The sequence below is a fragment of the Microcaecilia unicolor genome, chromosome 3 (assembly GCF_901765095.1).
Source record: "Microcaecilia unicolor chromosome 3, aMicUni1.1, whole genome shotgun sequence".
NCBI lineage: Eukaryota > Metazoa > Chordata > Amphibia > Gymnophiona > Siphonopidae > Microcaecilia > Microcaecilia unicolor.
In genome coordinates, this window is record NC_044033.1 from 44,050,475 (window position 1) to 44,070,179 (window position 19,705).

The following is a 19,705-nucleotide window of genomic DNA, read 5'->3' on the forward strand; positions in this document are numbered from 1 at the left end:
AAAGTGTAAATGAGACTGAAGGATGATTCACATTGAGATGTAAATGTGGTTGTCAATGCAGAAAACATGTCTCCTGATATATTTTTACAGTGCAAATTAACCAAAGTTCTGCTCAGTTATTAGGGTTTTAACTTTGCACCCACATTCCCTGTTAAATGTATATGGGGCTAGTAGGTAATTGCAGAAAATGTTCAGGAAAAGCAGGGAGATGCTGACATGGAACAAGGTCTTTGCCAGTCAATTTCCCCTTTTTTGCTCTGTGATCCTGGTCACTGTGTTGAGAAAGGAGGTACCCAAGAAATCACCACCTATTTATGAGGATATTGGCTGTCCTTATTTCTCAGCTTTATTTTCTCATTAGTTTTGCACACACTTTAGAACCTGCTTTCAACTTGCTTGTTGCCGTTTGTGATCGTGGAAAGAAGAGGTTCTTGAGCTTTCACTATGTTCTGAATTTTGTGGTCCTCTCCAGCTCCTCTGAATGAGTCTGGAATTCCAGTACAAATTCTTCAGCCAAGGGAATCTGGGCCACACCACACTTCTGATATCTAGTAGGGATCATTATAGTAGAAAATAGAAGTTGGTATTCATTCTGCAGGCTAGATATATTAATTCTGTATTGCTTTCAGCTTCTGATGGCCCAGTGAAGTTAGAGCTGGAAATTAGGAGATTGGAGTTCAAATCCTCCTACTTCCTTTGGTTCTCTTATTTCTAAAAGCCACAATCTTCCCTTTGCCTGGGGTTACTCAAATTGTAAGGTCTTTACATCAGGGATTTGTTTTACCTTAAATAATTTGTGGTAGAGCAGTGTACGGTATAGATAAATCTAGCACCGGGGACTAAGATGGCAACATGAAAGGTTGCAGCCATGACAGCTCCTTATCTGACTTCACAGTGTCTCTTTGGCGAATGTTCCCCAGATCCCCTTCCTATCATAGGAAAGAAGAGGAAAGGAGTAGTCTAACAAGTTCCTCTTTTGTCGTCAAATCCACTGTTTAGGCAGGACAACCTTGGAACAATTTTGTGTGCTGCAAGTCCCGCTGTGAGCTCTTCTTCAACGGTGCCAGCAGCAAATGCATCTGGCAGCACTGGTAGCGGGGCCTCTCTGAGCCCTCCACAGGCTCAGAGCTCTAACCTGAATGATGGAAAGCAGAGCAGCAGCAGGAGGAGGGTTCGCCAATAGAGGGATCACCACTTGCTGTCTCCTCCCCTCAGAGTACAAGTGGAAAGATGGAACTGGAGCAGCATTTGCAGCCAGCAGTGAGTAGTTTCACTGGGAGAACAAGAGAGGGGCATGCAAAGGACTTCTGAACTGTCTGTGCGTCGGCTGCAAAAACCCAAAGTAGTTGCAATGGACACCCTGCGGGATGCTATGCATCTCCTTAATACTTCCTTAATATCCGTGGCCAGGTTTTTGGAGGATTTATCAGATTCCAGGGAGATTATTGAAGCCCACACTCAAGAGCTAGTACATTATGCTACTAGGATGAGTTCACTGGAGGCTAAGGTAGAAAAACTCCAGGAAGAAAATGCGGTTCTGATTAAGGGTAAGTGTTACATATAGGAGAATGGAACATCTAGAAAATCAAACCCAGAAGAAAACACTTTAAAGTTTCTGAATTTTCCTAAGTCTTCATTCATAGCTCTCATTGATATGTTGCGTAAATATATGTAGCAAACACCCACAGAAGGTGATCGCTCCACAGGAGAACAGACAAGCGAACAAACAGTGGATCCAATAAAGGTCCTCTCACAATGAGTTTCTTCCTGAACAAGGTCTTTATTTAAAACTGCACAGATTTAAATAAAGACCTTGTTCAGGAAGAAACTCATTGTGAGAGGACCTTTATTGGATCCACTGTTTGTTCGCGCGTAAATATATGTTATATAACATATATATGTTTGTGAAAAATTATTCTGTATTAAATACTATTGAGTTCCTGGAATCCTCCTAGCCTGATTTTGGTGCTGGGCAAAGTGGTAGAGACTATTATAAAGAACAAAATACAGAGCATATTCAAAAGCATGGATTAATGAGAGAAAGCCAACATGGGTTTAGTGACGGGAAATCTTGCCTCACCAATATATTACATTTCTTTGAAAGGGTGAGCAAACGTGGATAAAGGCAAGCTGGTTGATATTATTATTATTTGTAGCATTTGTATCCCACATTTTCCCACCAATTTGCAGGCTCAATGTGGCTTACATTTGCCGTAATGGCGGTTGCCATTTCCGGGTAACAGAATTACAATTGGTAATGCATACGTGGAACAGATAATGGTATACCTACATACATGGTAACATACAAGTAGCATAGCATGCTTGGAACAGAGAGCTAACATGGTAACATACAAGTAGCATAGCATATTGTGTATCTGGATTTTCAAAAGGCGTTTGAAAAAGTACCTCATGAAAGACTCCAGAGGAAATTGGAGAGTCATGGGATAGGAGGTAGTGTCCTATTGTGGATTAAAAACTGGTTAAAGGATAGAAAACAGAGTAGGGTTAAATGGTCAGTATTCTCAATGGCGAAAGGTAGATAGTGGAGTTCCCCAGGGGTCTGTGCTGGGACCGCTGCTTTTTAATATATTTATAAATGATCTAGAGATGGGAGTAACTAGTGAGTAATTAAATTTGCTGACGACACAAAGTTATTTATAGTTGTTAAATCACGAGAGGATTATGAAAAATTACAAGAGGACCTTACGAGACTGGGCGTCTAAATGGCAGATGACATTTAATGTGAACAAGTGCAAAGTGATACATGTGGGAAAGAGGAACCTGAACTACAGCTGCGTAATGCAAGGTTCCACGTTAGGAGTCACAGACCAAGAAGGGGATCTCGGCATCATTGTTGATGATACGTTGAAATGCTCTGCTCAGTGTTCTGCAGTGGCTAAGAAAGCAAATAGAATGTTAGGTATTGTTAGGAAAGGAATGGAAAACAAAAGTGAGGACATTATAATGCCTTTGTATTGGTCCATGGTGCAACCGCACCTCGAATATTGTGTCCAATTTTGGTCGCCGCATCTCAAAAAAGATACGATTTGACAGAGAATACCGGCTGCGTCAGAAGCAATAGCAGCTGAAAGTACAGATAAAAAACATTCAGACATTTGTCAAAAAGGAAAAATGAATAGAAAAAAACATATCAACTAATATAAGAAGGAACTCCATGAAATAAAAGCTCATAAATCCATCTTATACATAGTGCATACTTTAAAAACTCTGTCTTCATAACATAAATTAAAAACATCAAAGATTATCCTAACTTTCAAATGCTAACTGTAAAAAGCCATCGTAGAAAGAACTTTAAAAGCTGGGAGACCTACCCAGCTAGTGTAAAACTGCAAATGTCACCTTGGTTTTTTCAACTGGAAAACTTGCAAATGTTAAAAAGCATCATAGAAACAATTTTAAAAGGTTGAGAGGCTTAACCAGCTAGTGTAAAATTCCAAACGTCACCTTGGTTTTTTTCAGTTGGTAAAGAGGTGTGGTAGCCGTGTTAGTCCACTTTTAAAGGTAATCAATAGAAATAAAACATGGAAAAGAAAATAAGATGATACCTTTTTTTATTGGACATAACTTAATACATTTCTTGATTAGCTTTCGAAGGTTGCCCTTCGTCAGATCGGAAATAAGCAAGTGTTGGTAGATGACAGTATATATAAGTGAAACATCAAAGCATTTCAGTGACAGTCTAACAGGGTGGGGGTGGATAGGTGAGAGACCAGGAGATATGCATGGGAACATCAAAGCATTTCAATGACGGTCTAACAGGATGGGGTGGATAGGTGAGAGGAGGATGACAAAACAGAGCAATACAACTTTATGGTTTATAGTGGGCTAGAAAAACCAAATCTTTAAGCCCTGTCTGGTGGGTGTCAAAATATTCAATCATTCTGCCTTCAAAGGTCTTGCATTCCTGTATTGTTTTAACGTTACCTTTTAAGATTCTTACTATGAAATCACTGGTACAGTGTCCTGGTTTTGTAAAGTGCTGCCCCACAGGAGTGGAATCCTGGCTGTCACTGGCATTTTCCATGTGATTTTCAATGTAAGCCACATTGAGCCTGCAAAGAGGTGGGAAAATGTGGGATACAAATACAATAATTAAATAAAAATATCTATGTAAATTAAATCTTGTCTTCAGCATCTGGCTTGTTTCTCCAATATAGCATCCTTCGTCACATTTTTTACACTGAATGATGTATACCACATTGAAAGATGAGCATGTAAAGGATTCCTCTATGTTGAATATTTTTCCTTTGTGAATGACTGTGGGGTCCTCTGAAATGTTTTGCTTGCAGCTGGATATTTTGCAAGAAATGTATTAAGTTATGTCCAATAAACAAGGTAGTATCTTATTTTCTTTTCCATGTTTTATTTCTATTGATTACAAATATAATATATACTCAATTGACATATATTTCAAAACACCTTATTAGTGTATAGAAGAAAGGCCTCAAGAAGCCCCCGGCTATGTGTAACTATAGCTCATGGGGGCTGGGCTGCTTCATCATCGGCCCAAAACCTCTGAACTGTAGCTTCTTTAAACTACAGTTTCTCTAAACCATAATTTTTTCTTTTTAATGTATAAATTGTCAAGACTGCACAAAAAAGTTTTTTTTTAAACTCATGAAATTTGAAAGCTTCTTAGCTTTTTCGAATCAAGTCCTCTTTGTAACGGAACTTTCTCAATGCTACTCGCGACCACGGCCAACGGTGGCCAACGTTTCGAAACCTGCCTCAGGGTCCAGTGGTCTACGTTACACATAGCATTACACATAATTTATTTCTATTGATTACCTTCAATTGGTAAGACATTGGATTTGTAAAGATAAAAATATCCATCATAATTTGAGAACAAATATGGGGTAAAATGAATCCCAAAACAAAATTTAAACCATAAAGAAAGGCTAACTTACATGTTTCTGTTCCTGGAAATGTTAGGTCACTAGTCAAACATACCTCATGTGACATCCTAACTTGTGTACCGTGATGTCATGCATACATAGTGAAATAAAGGGAATATAAAATACATCTTCAGATTAAAAAGTGATTCTGAACCCCAAAACAGTGACATATATAAAAAGATGATAAAAACAGTATTAGCAGCTTCGAGATGTTCATGATATAAATGTAAAACAAGAATCTGGAGATGTTCTAAAGTCTATGGCAACCAAATTGCTTTGAAAAAAAACATCTAAAAAGTCCAGAATTATTAAAAAAAATTAAAAACATGGTGGAACACATTGAAGATGCTGTGCATTCCAGTAACCTCAGTTTCACTGACACCATCAATGCATTCCAGCCAGGGAAGAAATCTCAAAGTATCAAAAATACAATAAAATACATGAGGGACATCTTTAAAACATCTGAAAAGGTACTAGACCTAATAAAAACAGAAGCAAAAAGTCAGTTATGGATTCTACCAACCCATAAAAAATGAAAATATAAACAAAAAAAAATTGCAATAAAAATGCAGGTAAGCAACTTGATAAAAAGATCAACCAGTGTAAAAACAAAGCAATTTTGATGTAGAATAATGTAAAAAAAAATGTAAGAACCACAAGGAATACAGCTTAAAAATATCTCCTTAGTTTTTCAAAAATACAGAATCCAGAAGCTGTCACAAAAATAATAGCAAACGTAGACTAAAACCATCACAGGAACACAGAGAAATCAAGTTCTTGATTCAAACCATAGTGTGTAACTTTGTTAAACTTATAAATAAACCTTTGTTCTGTCTGTCAACAGTTTTTTACTCTTATACATAGACTTCTCATTCATATACTACTACTACTACTCAGGGGCGTATCTGCGTGGGGCCACAGGGGCCTGGGCCCCCGCAGATTTCGCCCTGGCCCCCCTCCCCGCCGTCAACCCTCCCCCGCTGCTTACTTTTGCTGGCGGGGGGCCCCAACCCCCGCCAGCCGAGGTCCGACCCGAAGTCTTCACATTTCGTCTTCCTCCGTGGCCATGCTGCAAGGAAGTAACGCTGCAGTGCTGATTCGTTGAATCCAGTTCGGAGTCTGACGTCGCAGCATGTTGTGGCGCGTACAACGTGCTGCGACGTCAGACTCCGAACTGGATTCAACTAATCAGCACTGCAGCGTTACTTCCTTGCAGCATGGCCACGGAGGAAGACGAAATGTGAAGACTTCGGGTTGGACCTCGGCTGGCGGGGCTTGGGGCCCCCCGCCAGCAAAAGTAAGCAGCGGGGGAGGGTTGACAGAGGGGAGGGGGGTGGAGAGAGGCGGCGGGGGGGGGGGGTGAAAGGGAGGCAAAAATGTGCCCCCCCTCTCTGGCTCTGGCCTCCCCTACCGCCGGATTCCAGATACGCCCCTGCTACTACTTATCATTTCTATTGCTCTACTAGATGTACACAGCTCTGTACACTTGAACATGAAGAGACAGTCCCTGATTGATAGAGCTTACAATCTAATTAGGACAGACAAACAGGACAAATAAGAGATAAGGGAATTACTAAGGTGGCAATGATAAAATAAGGGTACTGAACATGTGAGTAAGGGTTAGGAGTTAAAAGCAGCATCAGAAAGGTGGGCTTTTAGCCTAGATTTGAAGACGGCCAGAGACGGAGCTTGACGTACCGGCTCAGGAAGTCTATTCCAAGCATATGGTGCAACATGATGAAAGGAACGGAGTCTGAAGTTAACGGTGGAGAAGAAGGGTGTAGATAAGAGAGATTTACCCAGTGAACAGAGTTCCCGGGGAGGAGTGTAGGGAGAGATGAGAGTGGAGAGGTTCTGAGGAGCTGCAGAGTGAATTCACTTATAAGTCAACAAGTGGAATTTGAACTGTATGCAGAAACGGATAGGGAGCCAGTGAAGTGACTTGAGGAGAGAGCTAATATGAGCATAACGACACTGGTGGAATATAAATCATGCAGCAGAATTTTGAACAGATTGAAGAGGGGAGAGAGATAGCTAAGTGGGAGACCTGTGAGAAGCAAGGTGCAATAGTCTAAGCAAGAGGTGATAAGTGTGGGTAAGGGTTCTGGTAGTATGCTCAGAAAGGAAAGGGCGAATTTTGGTGATATAGAGAGAGAAACAACAGGTTTTAGCAGTCTGAATAAGTGCAGAGAATAAGAGAAAATATAAAATTTTAGAAATATTTAGTCAATTATCTGAAAATTGTTGGCTTGGAGGAATAATACTCTGATATAAATCATGTTTCGCTCAATGCTTTATCAAGGAAACCCTCATGTAAATATCCAGATGCATCCTTCCGACACTATTGCTCTGTTTCTCCAACTTAGACTGTTGTGAAAATTTTATATGAATGAGAATTCTATGTATAAGAGTAAAATTGATTTATTAGAGGGACCGATTAAGAGGTTGGTGGATAAATCTTGATGGTATAAATTTGTTCCATTAAGTTCCACAACTGTGGCCCCTATTATTCATACTTAATTTGTTATGTTAATCAATATTTTAAGATATTGTCATGAACATAGCTGACCCAAGCATTAGGCAAGACCAGACAATTGCCTAGGGCATCAACTTCTTTGGGAGGGGGCTGCAAAGAGCAGCTACAGACAAAGTAAAAATAATAGATCCTGGCAGTCACACAAATTCAAAGAACTATCCATACATACTTTTTTCTGCCTGAAATATAGGCAATTTTTATATAGGTATTTACTTTGGTAAATAACTTTCAGAAATTGCCCACTATTATGATGTCTTGGGGAGCTAGAATAGGGTTTTCAAAGTTGAGTGTGGGAGGTTGTAAAACTTGAGGGTTCATGATGTTTACCTAGGGTTCCCAGTACGCTTAAACTTTCCCTGGTTATAAGGAATGGTAAGTTTCTGAAAGTAACATAGTAACAAGTATCTGAGATATCTCATGATGTAAACCATGATGACATTTCGTTTTACTTGCTGACATAAAACTCTTCTTCTGGTACATAGTTGGAATTGCTGGAAGTACGCAGACAGCAGGAGGAAGAAGAAAGGAAGCGCCAGCCTCCCTCTCCTGAACTTAGCCCAAAGATGTCAGAGGAGACAGAATCACCACAGCAGTGGTAAGCACACATTCGTGCATCACCAGCCTTGAATTTAATGAGAGATGCATATTCCATGCTAACACAGGTTTCATACTTTTTGTGTTTGTTCTGATAGGGATGGAACAAAGGAAGGAGAGCAGATTTCACAGAATGGGCTTCCTTCAGACCAGGAATCTCCACGGGTTAGTTACCGCTCCCAAACCTACCAAAACTACAGCAGATGGACAGGGAGCGAGCGGCCCCGTTCTGGACTGTGACCCTCACAGTGCTATTCTCAGTAGTATTCCACTGGCTAACTGCTGCCTCTCTTACCCATTGTTTTTTTTTTTGTTTTTTTTTTTGCACCGCTATGATTAATAGATTAGGTCTGGGCCACCTTGATTTGAACCTGTTCCTGAGGGCACTCCACAGGCTCTGTTGAAATAAACAATTATCACAATTTGCGAAAGTAACTGATGTCAGAAATACCCAAAAAGTGGGCAGCAGGATCACATTCAGCAGTTCAGTATTTAGGCACCCAGCCAGTCAGATTTTCAGGATACCCACAGCGAATATACGTGAGAGAAATTCACCTACACTTACCTCCATTTTATGCAGACCTATCTCATGCATATTCATTGTGGATATCCTGAAAATCTGAGAATTGAATTGAGAACCCCTGCATTTAGAGAATGTTTCACTTGTGTTTTATTTTGTTTTTGTTCTGGTCTGTATTTTTTTCCTTTTTTGTTAAGGAAGGAGGAATTATCCAACTATTGCTGCTACAGCATTGTATTATAATCCATGCAATAATTTGCTATGGCTTCAGAAGGAAATTTGGTAACATTTAGCATTTTCTCATATTTGAGCATTCTTTCCAATTTACATTTTCAGTTTGTGTTTGTATCACCTTGTACCTTGTTTGCATGTTATAATTAAAGGGTAAATTAAGTGCAATTAAAGGGTTAATATCTTGTCATGTGATTTCACTTAGGACTTCTAATTCCTCAGATGTTGAAATTGTTTTGTTCTGTCTCACATTCTGACTTGATGTGAGAGCTTCACGCTTGATGATGATAGAAAGGTTGTGGGAAGAATTTCTAAATAATGTAAATAATTGTATGTAGAAGCCATCACCAGCAAGATAGGATGTTTTTCCATAACTCTGCATTATTTCTTTCCTCCACTCACTTTTTCCCTACCATTCATAATTTCTTTTTCTTTTCTCAGGGTAACAATGCATAAAATTCTCTCTCTCTTTTTTTAAATGTTCATATGCCAGTTTTGTGTGTCTACTAAATTCAGTTTTATATCTGATATAAAGCAAAGCTGTTTATCTGTCTTCTCTAACAAGATTAAATGTTCAAAGACCATCCCCTGGTTGCACCCACAAATCATTTCAATCTGCTTTGTCATATGCAATAATTTGTGTCATCTGAGTTACAACTGCAAATTCCATGCTTTTATCCCCTTTTTTTGTTTCATTCCTTCCAACAGCGAGACAATTAATGGTTATAATGCCCTTCACTAAGGACATTCCTTTTACTGTATGTCTTCACCATTTCTAAAATCATATCTCTCAAATTACTTATCAAAATAGTTAATAAGCTGCATTTTTCTTGGTGTTTGAAGAAGGCATGCCTTTCTTTGATGATCTGAGTTGTAGTGCAGAGATTCACATTGCTGAACTGGGTTTAATGATGTTATTTGCAATTTGACAATGACTGGGGGCTCTTCTAGTTATTCCACCACTGACACACACTGCATGATCACAGCCTGGATTTTAGTGCCTCGATAGATACTAATGCACTTACGTACTAACTTTGTGGAAAAAATGTAAAAGAAAAAGTGAATTTGTTAGAACTTTTTGTACTAGTTCAGTTTTATTTAAGCATGTTCTCATTAAAGTTTATCTGGCTTCTAGCTTTTTTATTTTTCAGTTTTTGTGCCACATTGTCTTTCAGTTTGTGTTTATATTTGTTCACCTCATTTGTGTTCTCATCCCATTGCCAACAATTAATGAAAGGCATAACAGTTTTTTCTGCAAACGTCTCTACTGGTCATTACTAAATGGGTTTTCTGTTATCTCGCAAAACTGCAAGTTGCATGTGTGCCTTCTGTGTCTGATCTCTACAGTGAGGAGGAGTCTTCTCAAAGGCTGTGAACTTAGCTGGTAGTTGATATTTCAAACCAAAAATTACATAGAAACTGCAGTACTGAGGGCCTTTTTTTCCTGCCCCCCTTAAATTCACCCATGGAGATAGCCTGGCTATTGTTTATCATGTTTCTTCACTGCCCTGCCCCTCTTAATGTTAATTAAAACATCATGCACTCGTACTGCATAACAGAGCTTTCAGCCAAAGGATAGAATTGTGCATCTCTATACAAGAGAAAGCGGATGGGACTTGATATACCACCTTTCTGTGGTTTTTGCAACTACGTTCAAAGTAGTTTACATAGTATATACAGGTACTTATTTGAACCTGGGGCAACGGAGGGTTAAGTGACTTGCCCAGAGTCGCAAGGAGCTGTAGTGGGAATCAAACCCAGCTCCCCAGGATCAAAGTCCGCTGCACTAACCACTATAAGCTACTCTTCCACTCAAAGCCAAGCAAGTGACCGTTTCCAACTAAAAATGACACCATGTTTTGAAGTGAATAAGTTTTTATGGCAGGTGTTTAGTGAAGTTTAATAGATGTTAAGTCTATCTAGTGGTATCGGAACGGTATTTGCTGTCAGCAAGTGCCCCAGTGGACAGTGGGGCTTAACATGTTATGTAACACAAGGCAAAAGAATGCAGCAGTGTCTCATGAATAGACTGCTGTTGCAACATTTCTCATATCATGTATCATCTTCATGCTAGAGCTGCCAGTCAGCTTGCTTCATCATAGCACCTGCAGGTCATTATCAGAAATGGTGGTAGGTTAGAAGCAGAGAAAATTGCATGATTTAATGCTGCCATTTAATTGGATGTCTTAATTTTGTTATAGGGAAGAATCTTTAGTTTTATAGATAGGGTAAGTGAAGATGAGACCATCTTTCTTAGCAAACCCCAATCAATTGCCCATGGCAATTTTCATTTGTGCAGTAAGCTTGTATCAAGGCTCTTTGGTCTGTCTTTGAACAAACAGCACTTTATTAAAAGGTCATATTTTAAGATTATGTAACATTCAACTCTTGTACTGTATGCTCTAGCCAGTAAATGCCAAAACCATTGTCCCAAAATCGACATTGATTTTTTGCCAGTTACGGTACATTAAAAATACATAAAATAGAAAGTACACATGCTGTTTTGGAATGGAATTATTGCCATGCATAGTGAATCGTGATTTTGTATTTCTGGTTTGAGACGGCTACAGGTGCTGAATTTGTCTTAACATTTTTGTGTCTGTCTTGATTTTGCCAATCTAATGTCTGTCTGCTGAGAGATTAATTGATTTTAAAGGCAACTGACTTGCCCTTCCCATATTTAGGTTATTTTGTGTGTTCGTAGAGTCAAGCCAAGACCAGAGAAATGAGGTTTAGGTTTGGCAGGTCCAAAAGCCTGTTGACAGGAAGGACACATTTGCAGATCAATTTAAGCCCATGTTTCTGCCTTTTGAGCTAGCCACTTACTCCGCAGTTATTTTGGAAGTTCTTTGCTATTACTGTGCTTGCTTGTCTGCATTTTTTTTAAAGCACAGAATATAATCTACTAGAACACTAGCAGCTCTAAACTTTAGTAACTTTCTAATCCCACACACACCAGTTGTATAATCTATGGGCTTCTCAAGGTGACCCTGAATGGAAAAAAATATTAACTGGGACTAAGCTGTATTTCAAAGCCTAAAGCCATTTGGATTCCAATTAAAATGAATGTTGGATGAATGGCTCCTGAAGACATCACCGGGTTGACCAGTGAGAGCTGTTGGAGGCTCGACGGCCCCCTGCCTCTCCCGAGCTCAGTGCTGCAAGCTACACGATCCACAAAGCAAGCGATGGGCGAGACCTTGGTTCTTTCTTTGTCTTGGGGGTAAATAGCTGTGTGGTGTTGAGTGACTGTGATGGTGTTTTCCAGTTCCTTTAACATAAATTGGATCCAGTTTATTAATAATAATAATCATAATAAAAAGTCTCCAATGGACTTTGGTAAATTCTTGTTTGACTTTCCTTGTTTCCCTGCCTTTCTTTACAATCCAAAATCTAACTGGGTTGGTGGAAGTGAAATGCATGGCGTAATCCTTCTAATTTCTTGCATGTCTTTTGATTTTTTTTATTTTAATATTATGGAACCAAATGAGCATTGACAGAAACCAGTTAAGCACAGAAAAAAATTATATATTTCAAGTTAACCTTTCTGTTAATGATCATGTACAGCTTCAGTATTGGGTTTTGATTTGTGTTCACCTCAAAGAAAAATATATTTTCTTTAGAATGGTCACATGGTTTTTCTGTAAAATGGCTGGTGTATAACATACAGTGTTTCATTAAAGTGTGGACACTGTTATCATTTGGCAAGCCTTCTGTAAGAGTCAGTAATAAGACGCATTCTCTTGAATTAGCAATAGACAATGAAGTACAGTAAAGCACACTGATGTCATTTCCTTCCCTGTACAATGGGTACTAATCCATCCATGCCATCTAATTTCCTTATTCGTTCTATTCAGTATATATTGGTGTAGGTTTGGTTTTACTGTACTTCCATTCCACCCTGTATACATCATACACAGCCATGTTTCAGTTAGTACAGAGCATATGATATTTACATGTTTTATTGAAGCATTTCCTTCTGTTGGTCCTAGGTGGCAGATAACATTGAAACAAATGAAATGGTCAATGGAGCTGCAGAGCAGAGATCAAGCTCAAAAGAGTCTAGTCCCATCCCTTCACCAACCTCAGATCGCAAGTCCAAAGCAGCTCTTCAAGCCCAAACTGCTGCCACTCTCCCTGCTAAGACTCAGGACTCAACAGCTCAGATGGAAGGCACCCTGCACCGTAAACATGAGTGGGAGGCACACAACAAGAAAGCCTCAAGCAGGTAGAGCACTTTGTTCTCAAGGCAGATTTAGCCATACATACAATTAGGAGGACATGGAACTTTTTTTTTTTTTTTTTTTACTTACTTCTTTTACATACACATTGAGGACATTGTTTGCAGTGGTAGTTTTGATTTTCTAATGCTGGGGTTTAGTGTGGATTAAAAAGGTTAACATGATTTTCTGTGGCTAGTGTTAGTGAGTCACAACAAAAAGTAAAGCATGAACTACCTACCACTTTTTTCATATTGAAGGGAATAGGTGGACCAAAAAAAACTACAGAGGGATAAGAAAGTGAAGCAACCTCACTCCAAATGCAAAGCTAAAAGAGAAGTGCTATAACTGTGAAATAATGAGCAATGTGCACGACTGCAGAATTTGATACCATACCAATAATATATTTGGCATCCAGACACACAAATCCAATGCATATAATATATGTGCATGCAATTCATCCAGGTGCAGTTACAATCTCTGCAGAAAATGTTGATTCTGCTGCATGTTTCAGTGATGACTAGCTTGCTCTCTTGTTTACATACATTCATACAATTAGTTTACAGCATCAGGCTTAAAAAAAAAATATATATATATATATTTTAATGTGAGCATTAGAAAATAGTGTGCTCAGCTTCACTGTATGGTTCTAAAGCACAGCTTATTACGTTGGCCCATCAGTCACAGCTGGGTAGATCAGTTCGGCAGCAGTCTCTGACTGTCGAGCAGTGGTTAGGGAAATCCTTTTTACTGGTTGAAATAAGAATAAAAAAAGTCCATAATTTCTCTGAAAAGTGCTTTACTGTGTATTTCAAAGGTCCTGGCATAATGTGTACTGTGTGATAAATACCCAGGAGATGGGCTTCTACAAAGATGCCAAGAGTGCTGCCTCTGGTATTCCATATCACAATGAAATCCCTGTTGGGCTGAAAGAGGCAGTTTGTGAAGTTGCAGTCGACTACAAGAAGAAGAAGCATGTCTTCAAACTCAAGTAAGACTTGCACATTCTGAACTTGTTTCTTTTGGTTTGTGACTGATTTCTTCTATCCAATCCAGTGGAAGTTAGAAAGAATTATACAAAAGGAGTCAAGAATGTCTGTCTGGGGGGGGGGGGGGGGGGGGCAAAATAACAGCAAAAATGTAACAAAATGACACTTGGCATATGGGAAAAAACGGTAAAAAGACATAATGAATTGAAAATAGGCCAAATTAGACTTGGGGTTCCAGAGAAATAAGTTTCCACCCCTACCCAAAAAAAAATTGTCCAGTGCATTTTAGCTTCTGTAGCACAGAAACTTCCAAACTGTGAAATATAGCAGTTAGAGATTTCCACCTTTCACACTGCCTTTCCCTGTTCTCCACTCTCCCAGCCCCCTAATAATATCCCCAACAACTGCCTCACCACCATGCAAACTTTCACACCCCTAAAAACTATCCCCTGCAACTGCCTTACCTCTTCAAACTGACACACCTCCAAAAAAAAACCCTTCCCCATGAAAAATATCCCCCTACAACTGTCATATCACTTCTTTAACTGCCCTACCTATAAAATCTAGTTCTCTCAATCACACCTTCAATTCACAAGCTGCCTGATCCTCACAAATTCCAGGTACCCCCCTCAGATATAACACAGGCAAAGTGCACACAGCAGAGGTACATACCTACAAACATATTCTCTCACACACACTACAAATAATTGCCTTTGATGTACTGAAATTTAAGTTTCACATACGTGTGAATCCAGGGGTGATCCAGGAAATAAGACTGGGAAGCTTGGAGTCTGCGCCAGGCAAAATAGTGGAAACTATTATAAAGAATAAAATCATTGAACACATTGACAAACATGGTTTAAGTTTTAACATTGTTTTTCAGAGCAGTACAGCAAACTGCTAAACAATAATACAATGCAAAGTGTACAGTAACAAGTAAACAATGATATAGCGGAGTGTACAAAGCTCTACAATACAAGAAAAACATAATGAACTGATGATCCCAATTTTTGAACCAACCCGCTACCACCTATTCCCATTACCTTTATCCCTCCATAATAGAACACTGATGGCCCATTGTCTGAACTCTTATGACCCCAGGCCATCTTTATATAACAAGAATGTACCCATGGTTTCTCCTTTACCCCACCTTCCCATGCAAAGGGAATCTGTTTTGGCTTCCAGGACACTCGTTGAGGTCAGCAACATTTTTGAGTATGTAGGTCTAGATATTTAAGATATTTAAATATCTGTATGAATGTGGTGGGTGACGGTTGATTTAATAATTGTGTTTTGAACAAGCAAAGACCCCTGAAGATGCTCGTTCGAGTGAAACACGGCACCATGTAGAGTTATAGTGGAGATATGTGGGATATCAGAAACATCATGACAGTCTGAAGAAGCACGTGACTTCATGAATGTAATAGCGACTTAATGGAGACATGTACTGGCAGTTAGAGAATACTTTCCAGTGAGGTGGTGAATTGATGCAGCCCCGTGCGAGGGATACAGTATAGGCAGTTTGTGACACTGATAGTGGGACTTCTCAAAACTGCCTGACTGCTTTTCAATGTGTCAATGCATTACCGCTTCCTGTACTCTTAAGGAAGCGGTAATGCATTGACACATTGAATATATTCCAGCGAGCACATTTTTGCATGCTGGACAGCTGTTGGACAAATTGCTCTTAACAGAACACAAGTTTCTTTGTGGTTCCCTGGCAGTTGTGTCTATAATGAATTGATTAATTTCAATGTTATAGCATTTGTTGATTACATGCGATGTTTGATTTATGTAAGGTTGAGGTGAGAGTGGAGTATGTTTGAGTAATTGTATGGAAATAGGATAATTTTTATGCATGTTATAATAATATTAATAAACGTTTGTAATTGCACATAGCTGTGTCTGTTGATACAAAGTTCTTATTGCCTTAGAGAAGCAATAAAGAAGTAATCTTATGGTTAACCTTCAACTTTTTAGATATCTCATTGCCTTGGGTATAAATTTAGATTTTGAATCCTAAAGGCTACAAAAAAAAAATACCTACTTAAAGCAGAATGTAGCTCCCTCGAGCTACTACTGACAAGGCATGATCTAAATAGTCAACTTATCCTCTCATTTCACAGTCACCAGTTCATTAATCAATTCTGTTTTAAGCTGATAGTGGCCAAAAGTTCTCATTATATGGAATCTGTTCTGTGGCCAGTTACATGAGTCTGGGGAGGGGTAAATTTGTTTTCCAATGTTATTAATGTAGCACCCTGCCGTAACACCAAATTCACTCAAAATGTTTAAATGATGGGGGGGAAAAAGAGGTTTGTAAATGTTTGTTACTTTGGGGTTTCACAGGTTTTTAGAGCATAGGGTACAAAGGAGTTTCAACACATTTGTGCCAGGCATAAATATTTATTCTTTTTCAAGTGAAGTCTTTCAATAGAAAAACATAGACTAGATTATTTTGCCCTACGCTGCATTAACTGTATTTTATATATGTGCACCTCCAGTCCTCTGTATTGTGTGCTGAGGCTAGTTAGTGATTTTATCATTGCACAGAACTTCTGAATATGGCTTCACAATGATCAATATCAACAGGGTCCAATGCGGTTTACAAATTAATAGCAGAACTGCAACCATACATAGAAATAGAAACCTAAACTATTCATTTTCTTATTCATTATTGTATGACAGCAGAACTAAATATTTGTTTTCTTGTACCTATCAATAAGAATAAGTACGAACTCAAAACTGCAGCTCGCTTAGGGAGGGGAGAGGGGAATCAGGCCTCAGGAGTGGAGGAACAGCCTAATGGTTTAAATCCCCTTTGCAATGTGACATGTTGATCTTCTGAATTACTGCATGAATGGGCTAAGCATGGTGTCCTTGTTTTGTGATTGCAGACTCAGCGACGGTAATGAGTACCTTTTCCAAGCCAAAGATGATGTAAGTTTCTGACTTTGCTTTTTCTATTGCACTAGATTTGGGATGTCTAAGCATATTCATGTCACATTTTCTTTCTAGATTGCTGCAGAGAGGGACATTGGCTCTGTAGTATATCATGATTTAATTCATTTTGTAACTTACCATGTTTTCTTACAAAAATCTAATATAATGCCTATGATTCAGCAGTTTTAAGAGGCTACAGGTCACCCGTATTTTGATACTCAGGTCAATGGAAAACCCTAAGCAAGCTAGTCTTTAGTGGAGTCTGGCTTTCCAAGCAAATTAATATTTGGCTGAGCCTTAGCTTTGTAGTCCAGCAAAATTGGTAGAGAAGGTAGTATTAGCCCAATTAATTGACTATTTGGAAAAGGTAGAAGCTTTTAGTCTGTATAAGTCAGGGTTTCACCTGAGTCATGGGACTGAAATACTTGAACCGCTTGCTCTCTAATGTTAAGGGACAAGTGGACAGATGTATATATGGTAGCACTGGCTATATCATTAGATCTGACATCAGCTTTTGATTTATTGGACCACCAGTTATTATTGAGAAGGGCAGATCTAGGCCTTGGAGGTCAAGTGCTAGATTGGTTCCAATCTTTTTTGACCAGTTGCACTTATTTTGTCCAGGAGAGAGGTGGTAGGTCATCCTTGTATGTGGTGTGCCTCAAGGATTGCCTTTATAGTTTGTTTTGTTTAATGTATTTATTGCACCTTTGGTTCAGTTGATTCAGACGTATCCGTTTAAAGTTTACGTGTATGCTGGTGATATTTTGTTAGTTTGTTACTGTGATCCTTGTAAACCAAATCTTGATCCTGTGAATGAATGTTTGATTGCTATTTCAAGGTGTCTGGGAGAGAATGGTTTGATACTGAATATAAATAAATCAAGAGCTTGTTGGTTAGCGGGTCATTTGTCTAGGCCATCGGTCATACCTATGGATCGATACATAAAAGGCTCCATAAAGCACTGCTCGCTATTTCCACCTTGGTAAAAATGACCAAGCGCGCATACAAGCTGCATATGAAAGCCGTGGGTAGCATTTTGGGTTTTTATTTTCTTTTTTCAAAACCTGCTGAAGTGAGCTGTGAGCTCTCATCCTCCTTGCCTTGGCCTATGGTGGGCTCTGTGCAGGCAATGAATGGTGAGATTGCAGTATAGGGAACGGGCTTAAGTGGAAGCTGGGCTGTAGATTTTGTGATTCTCCTATTTCATCCTTCACTTTCAGCATTGAGCATAAGATTGTGAGACATGGTCAAAGGTATAATAATAATAATTTCACTTACATATCTTAGTTTAAGCAACCTGTTTGACGCTGGACTTGTAAGCTTCAATCAACCTAGCAGTGCAAAAACTGTAGTACCCGCTGGACCAGAGTGAGGTCACGTATGTGACAATTAAAAAGGCAGCATGGTCTCAGGAAATAGATTTTTCCATACGTTTCTGTAATCTCATTTGTATTGCTTTCCAATAGGCTTTGACCTTCCCATATGACCACCATATATGGCCTGTGGTGCCCTTTTCCCCACATCTCCTCCAGCAGTTTGGAGGAACCTCTGGGAACATGTAATGTAATCTTGCAGGGGTCAGATACCAGCGATACAAAAATTTCAGAGTTTTCTTTTATATTAACTGCAGTGAATATTTTGGCCGAGGATGTCTCCATCTCTTTACAGAACTCTTCTGGGACTGGTGATTTTTAGCATATTTATAAATGATCTGGACATGGGAACGATAAGTAAGGTGATCAAATTTGCAGATGATACAAAACTATTCAAAGCTATGAAATCATATGTGGACTACATGAAATTGCAAGAGGACCTTCTGAGGCTGGAAGACTGGGCATCCAAATAGCAAATGAAATTTAATGTGGATAAGTGCAAAGTGATGCACATTGGGAAAATAGCCCAAATTATAACTACAAGATGTTAAGTTCCACATTATGCATCACCATTGAGGAAAACAAATAGAGGTCAGTCGTGGACAATACTTTAAAATGATTCTGCGCAGTGTGCAGCAGTGGACAAAAAAAAGCAAACAATGTTGGGAATTATTAGGATAGGAATTGAGAATAAATCAAAGAAAATATGCCTTTATCGCTCTATAGTGAGTCTGCATCTTCAGTACTGTGTGCAATTCTGGTCAAAAGATGTTAAGGTATGGGTGCCCTAAAAAAAAAAACCCAAGATGAATATAATATGTAATAATAAAATAATGAAATAATAATAATAAAATAATGGACTGAAGAAATGAGCTAAGAAATAAGTCGAGAAACCAGAGTGTAATAATAATCAGAAGGGGCAACAGGTAAAAACACTGGTAGGAACCAAAAGTGTTCTGGGATGAGAGAAAGCAAGGGAATGTAATCTTGTGTTGCACTCCAAACATATGAAGTGGTAAAGTGTGTGAATATCAAAAGAACATAGGAAGAGGAAAGGATCTTAGGCATATATGTGTCTTATTTTTATGCTTGTTTATTGATGCATTTTTTTATTATTCAGATTTGTTTTTTGGACTCCTGAAACAGGCAGTATAGGCGAAATACGACCTGTATCAAGTCCACCGAACAATCTTTATGCACTTTTATTTATCATATGTGAGCTGATGCTAATAAAGAACTATTCCTTCAAGAGCATCTTTGGCTGCACGCTTGTCTTTTGGTCATCTCTGCTATTTCTTTTTGCTATGCTTTGAGGTGTGGAGATTTGTCCCTTTTTCTTCCCTTCATCCAATTCTGGTTGCCACATCTCAAAAAGAAATA

General features: G+C 38.9%; 1 protein-coding gene across 2 annotated transcripts in view; it reads left to right on the forward strand.

Moving 5' to 3' along the window:
- SPTBN1 (spectrin beta, non-erythrocytic 1) overlaps positions 1–19,705 on the forward strand; it is a 547,674-nt gene that overhangs the window by 511,715 nt on the left and 16,254 nt on the right. For both annotated transcript variants that reach the window (XM_030195847.1, XM_030195848.1), the window contains 5 exons: positions 7,935–8,047; positions 8,145–8,211; positions 12,790–13,025; positions 13,835–14,008; positions 16,904–16,946. In XM_030195847.1, the coding sequence (XP_030051707.1) occupies positions 7,935–8,047; positions 8,145–8,211; positions 12,790–13,025; positions 13,835–14,008; positions 16,904–16,946 (633 nt within the window). The remainder of the gene's footprint in view (positions 1–7,934; positions 8,048–8,144; positions 8,212–12,789; positions 13,026–13,834; positions 14,009–16,903; positions 16,947–19,705) is intronic.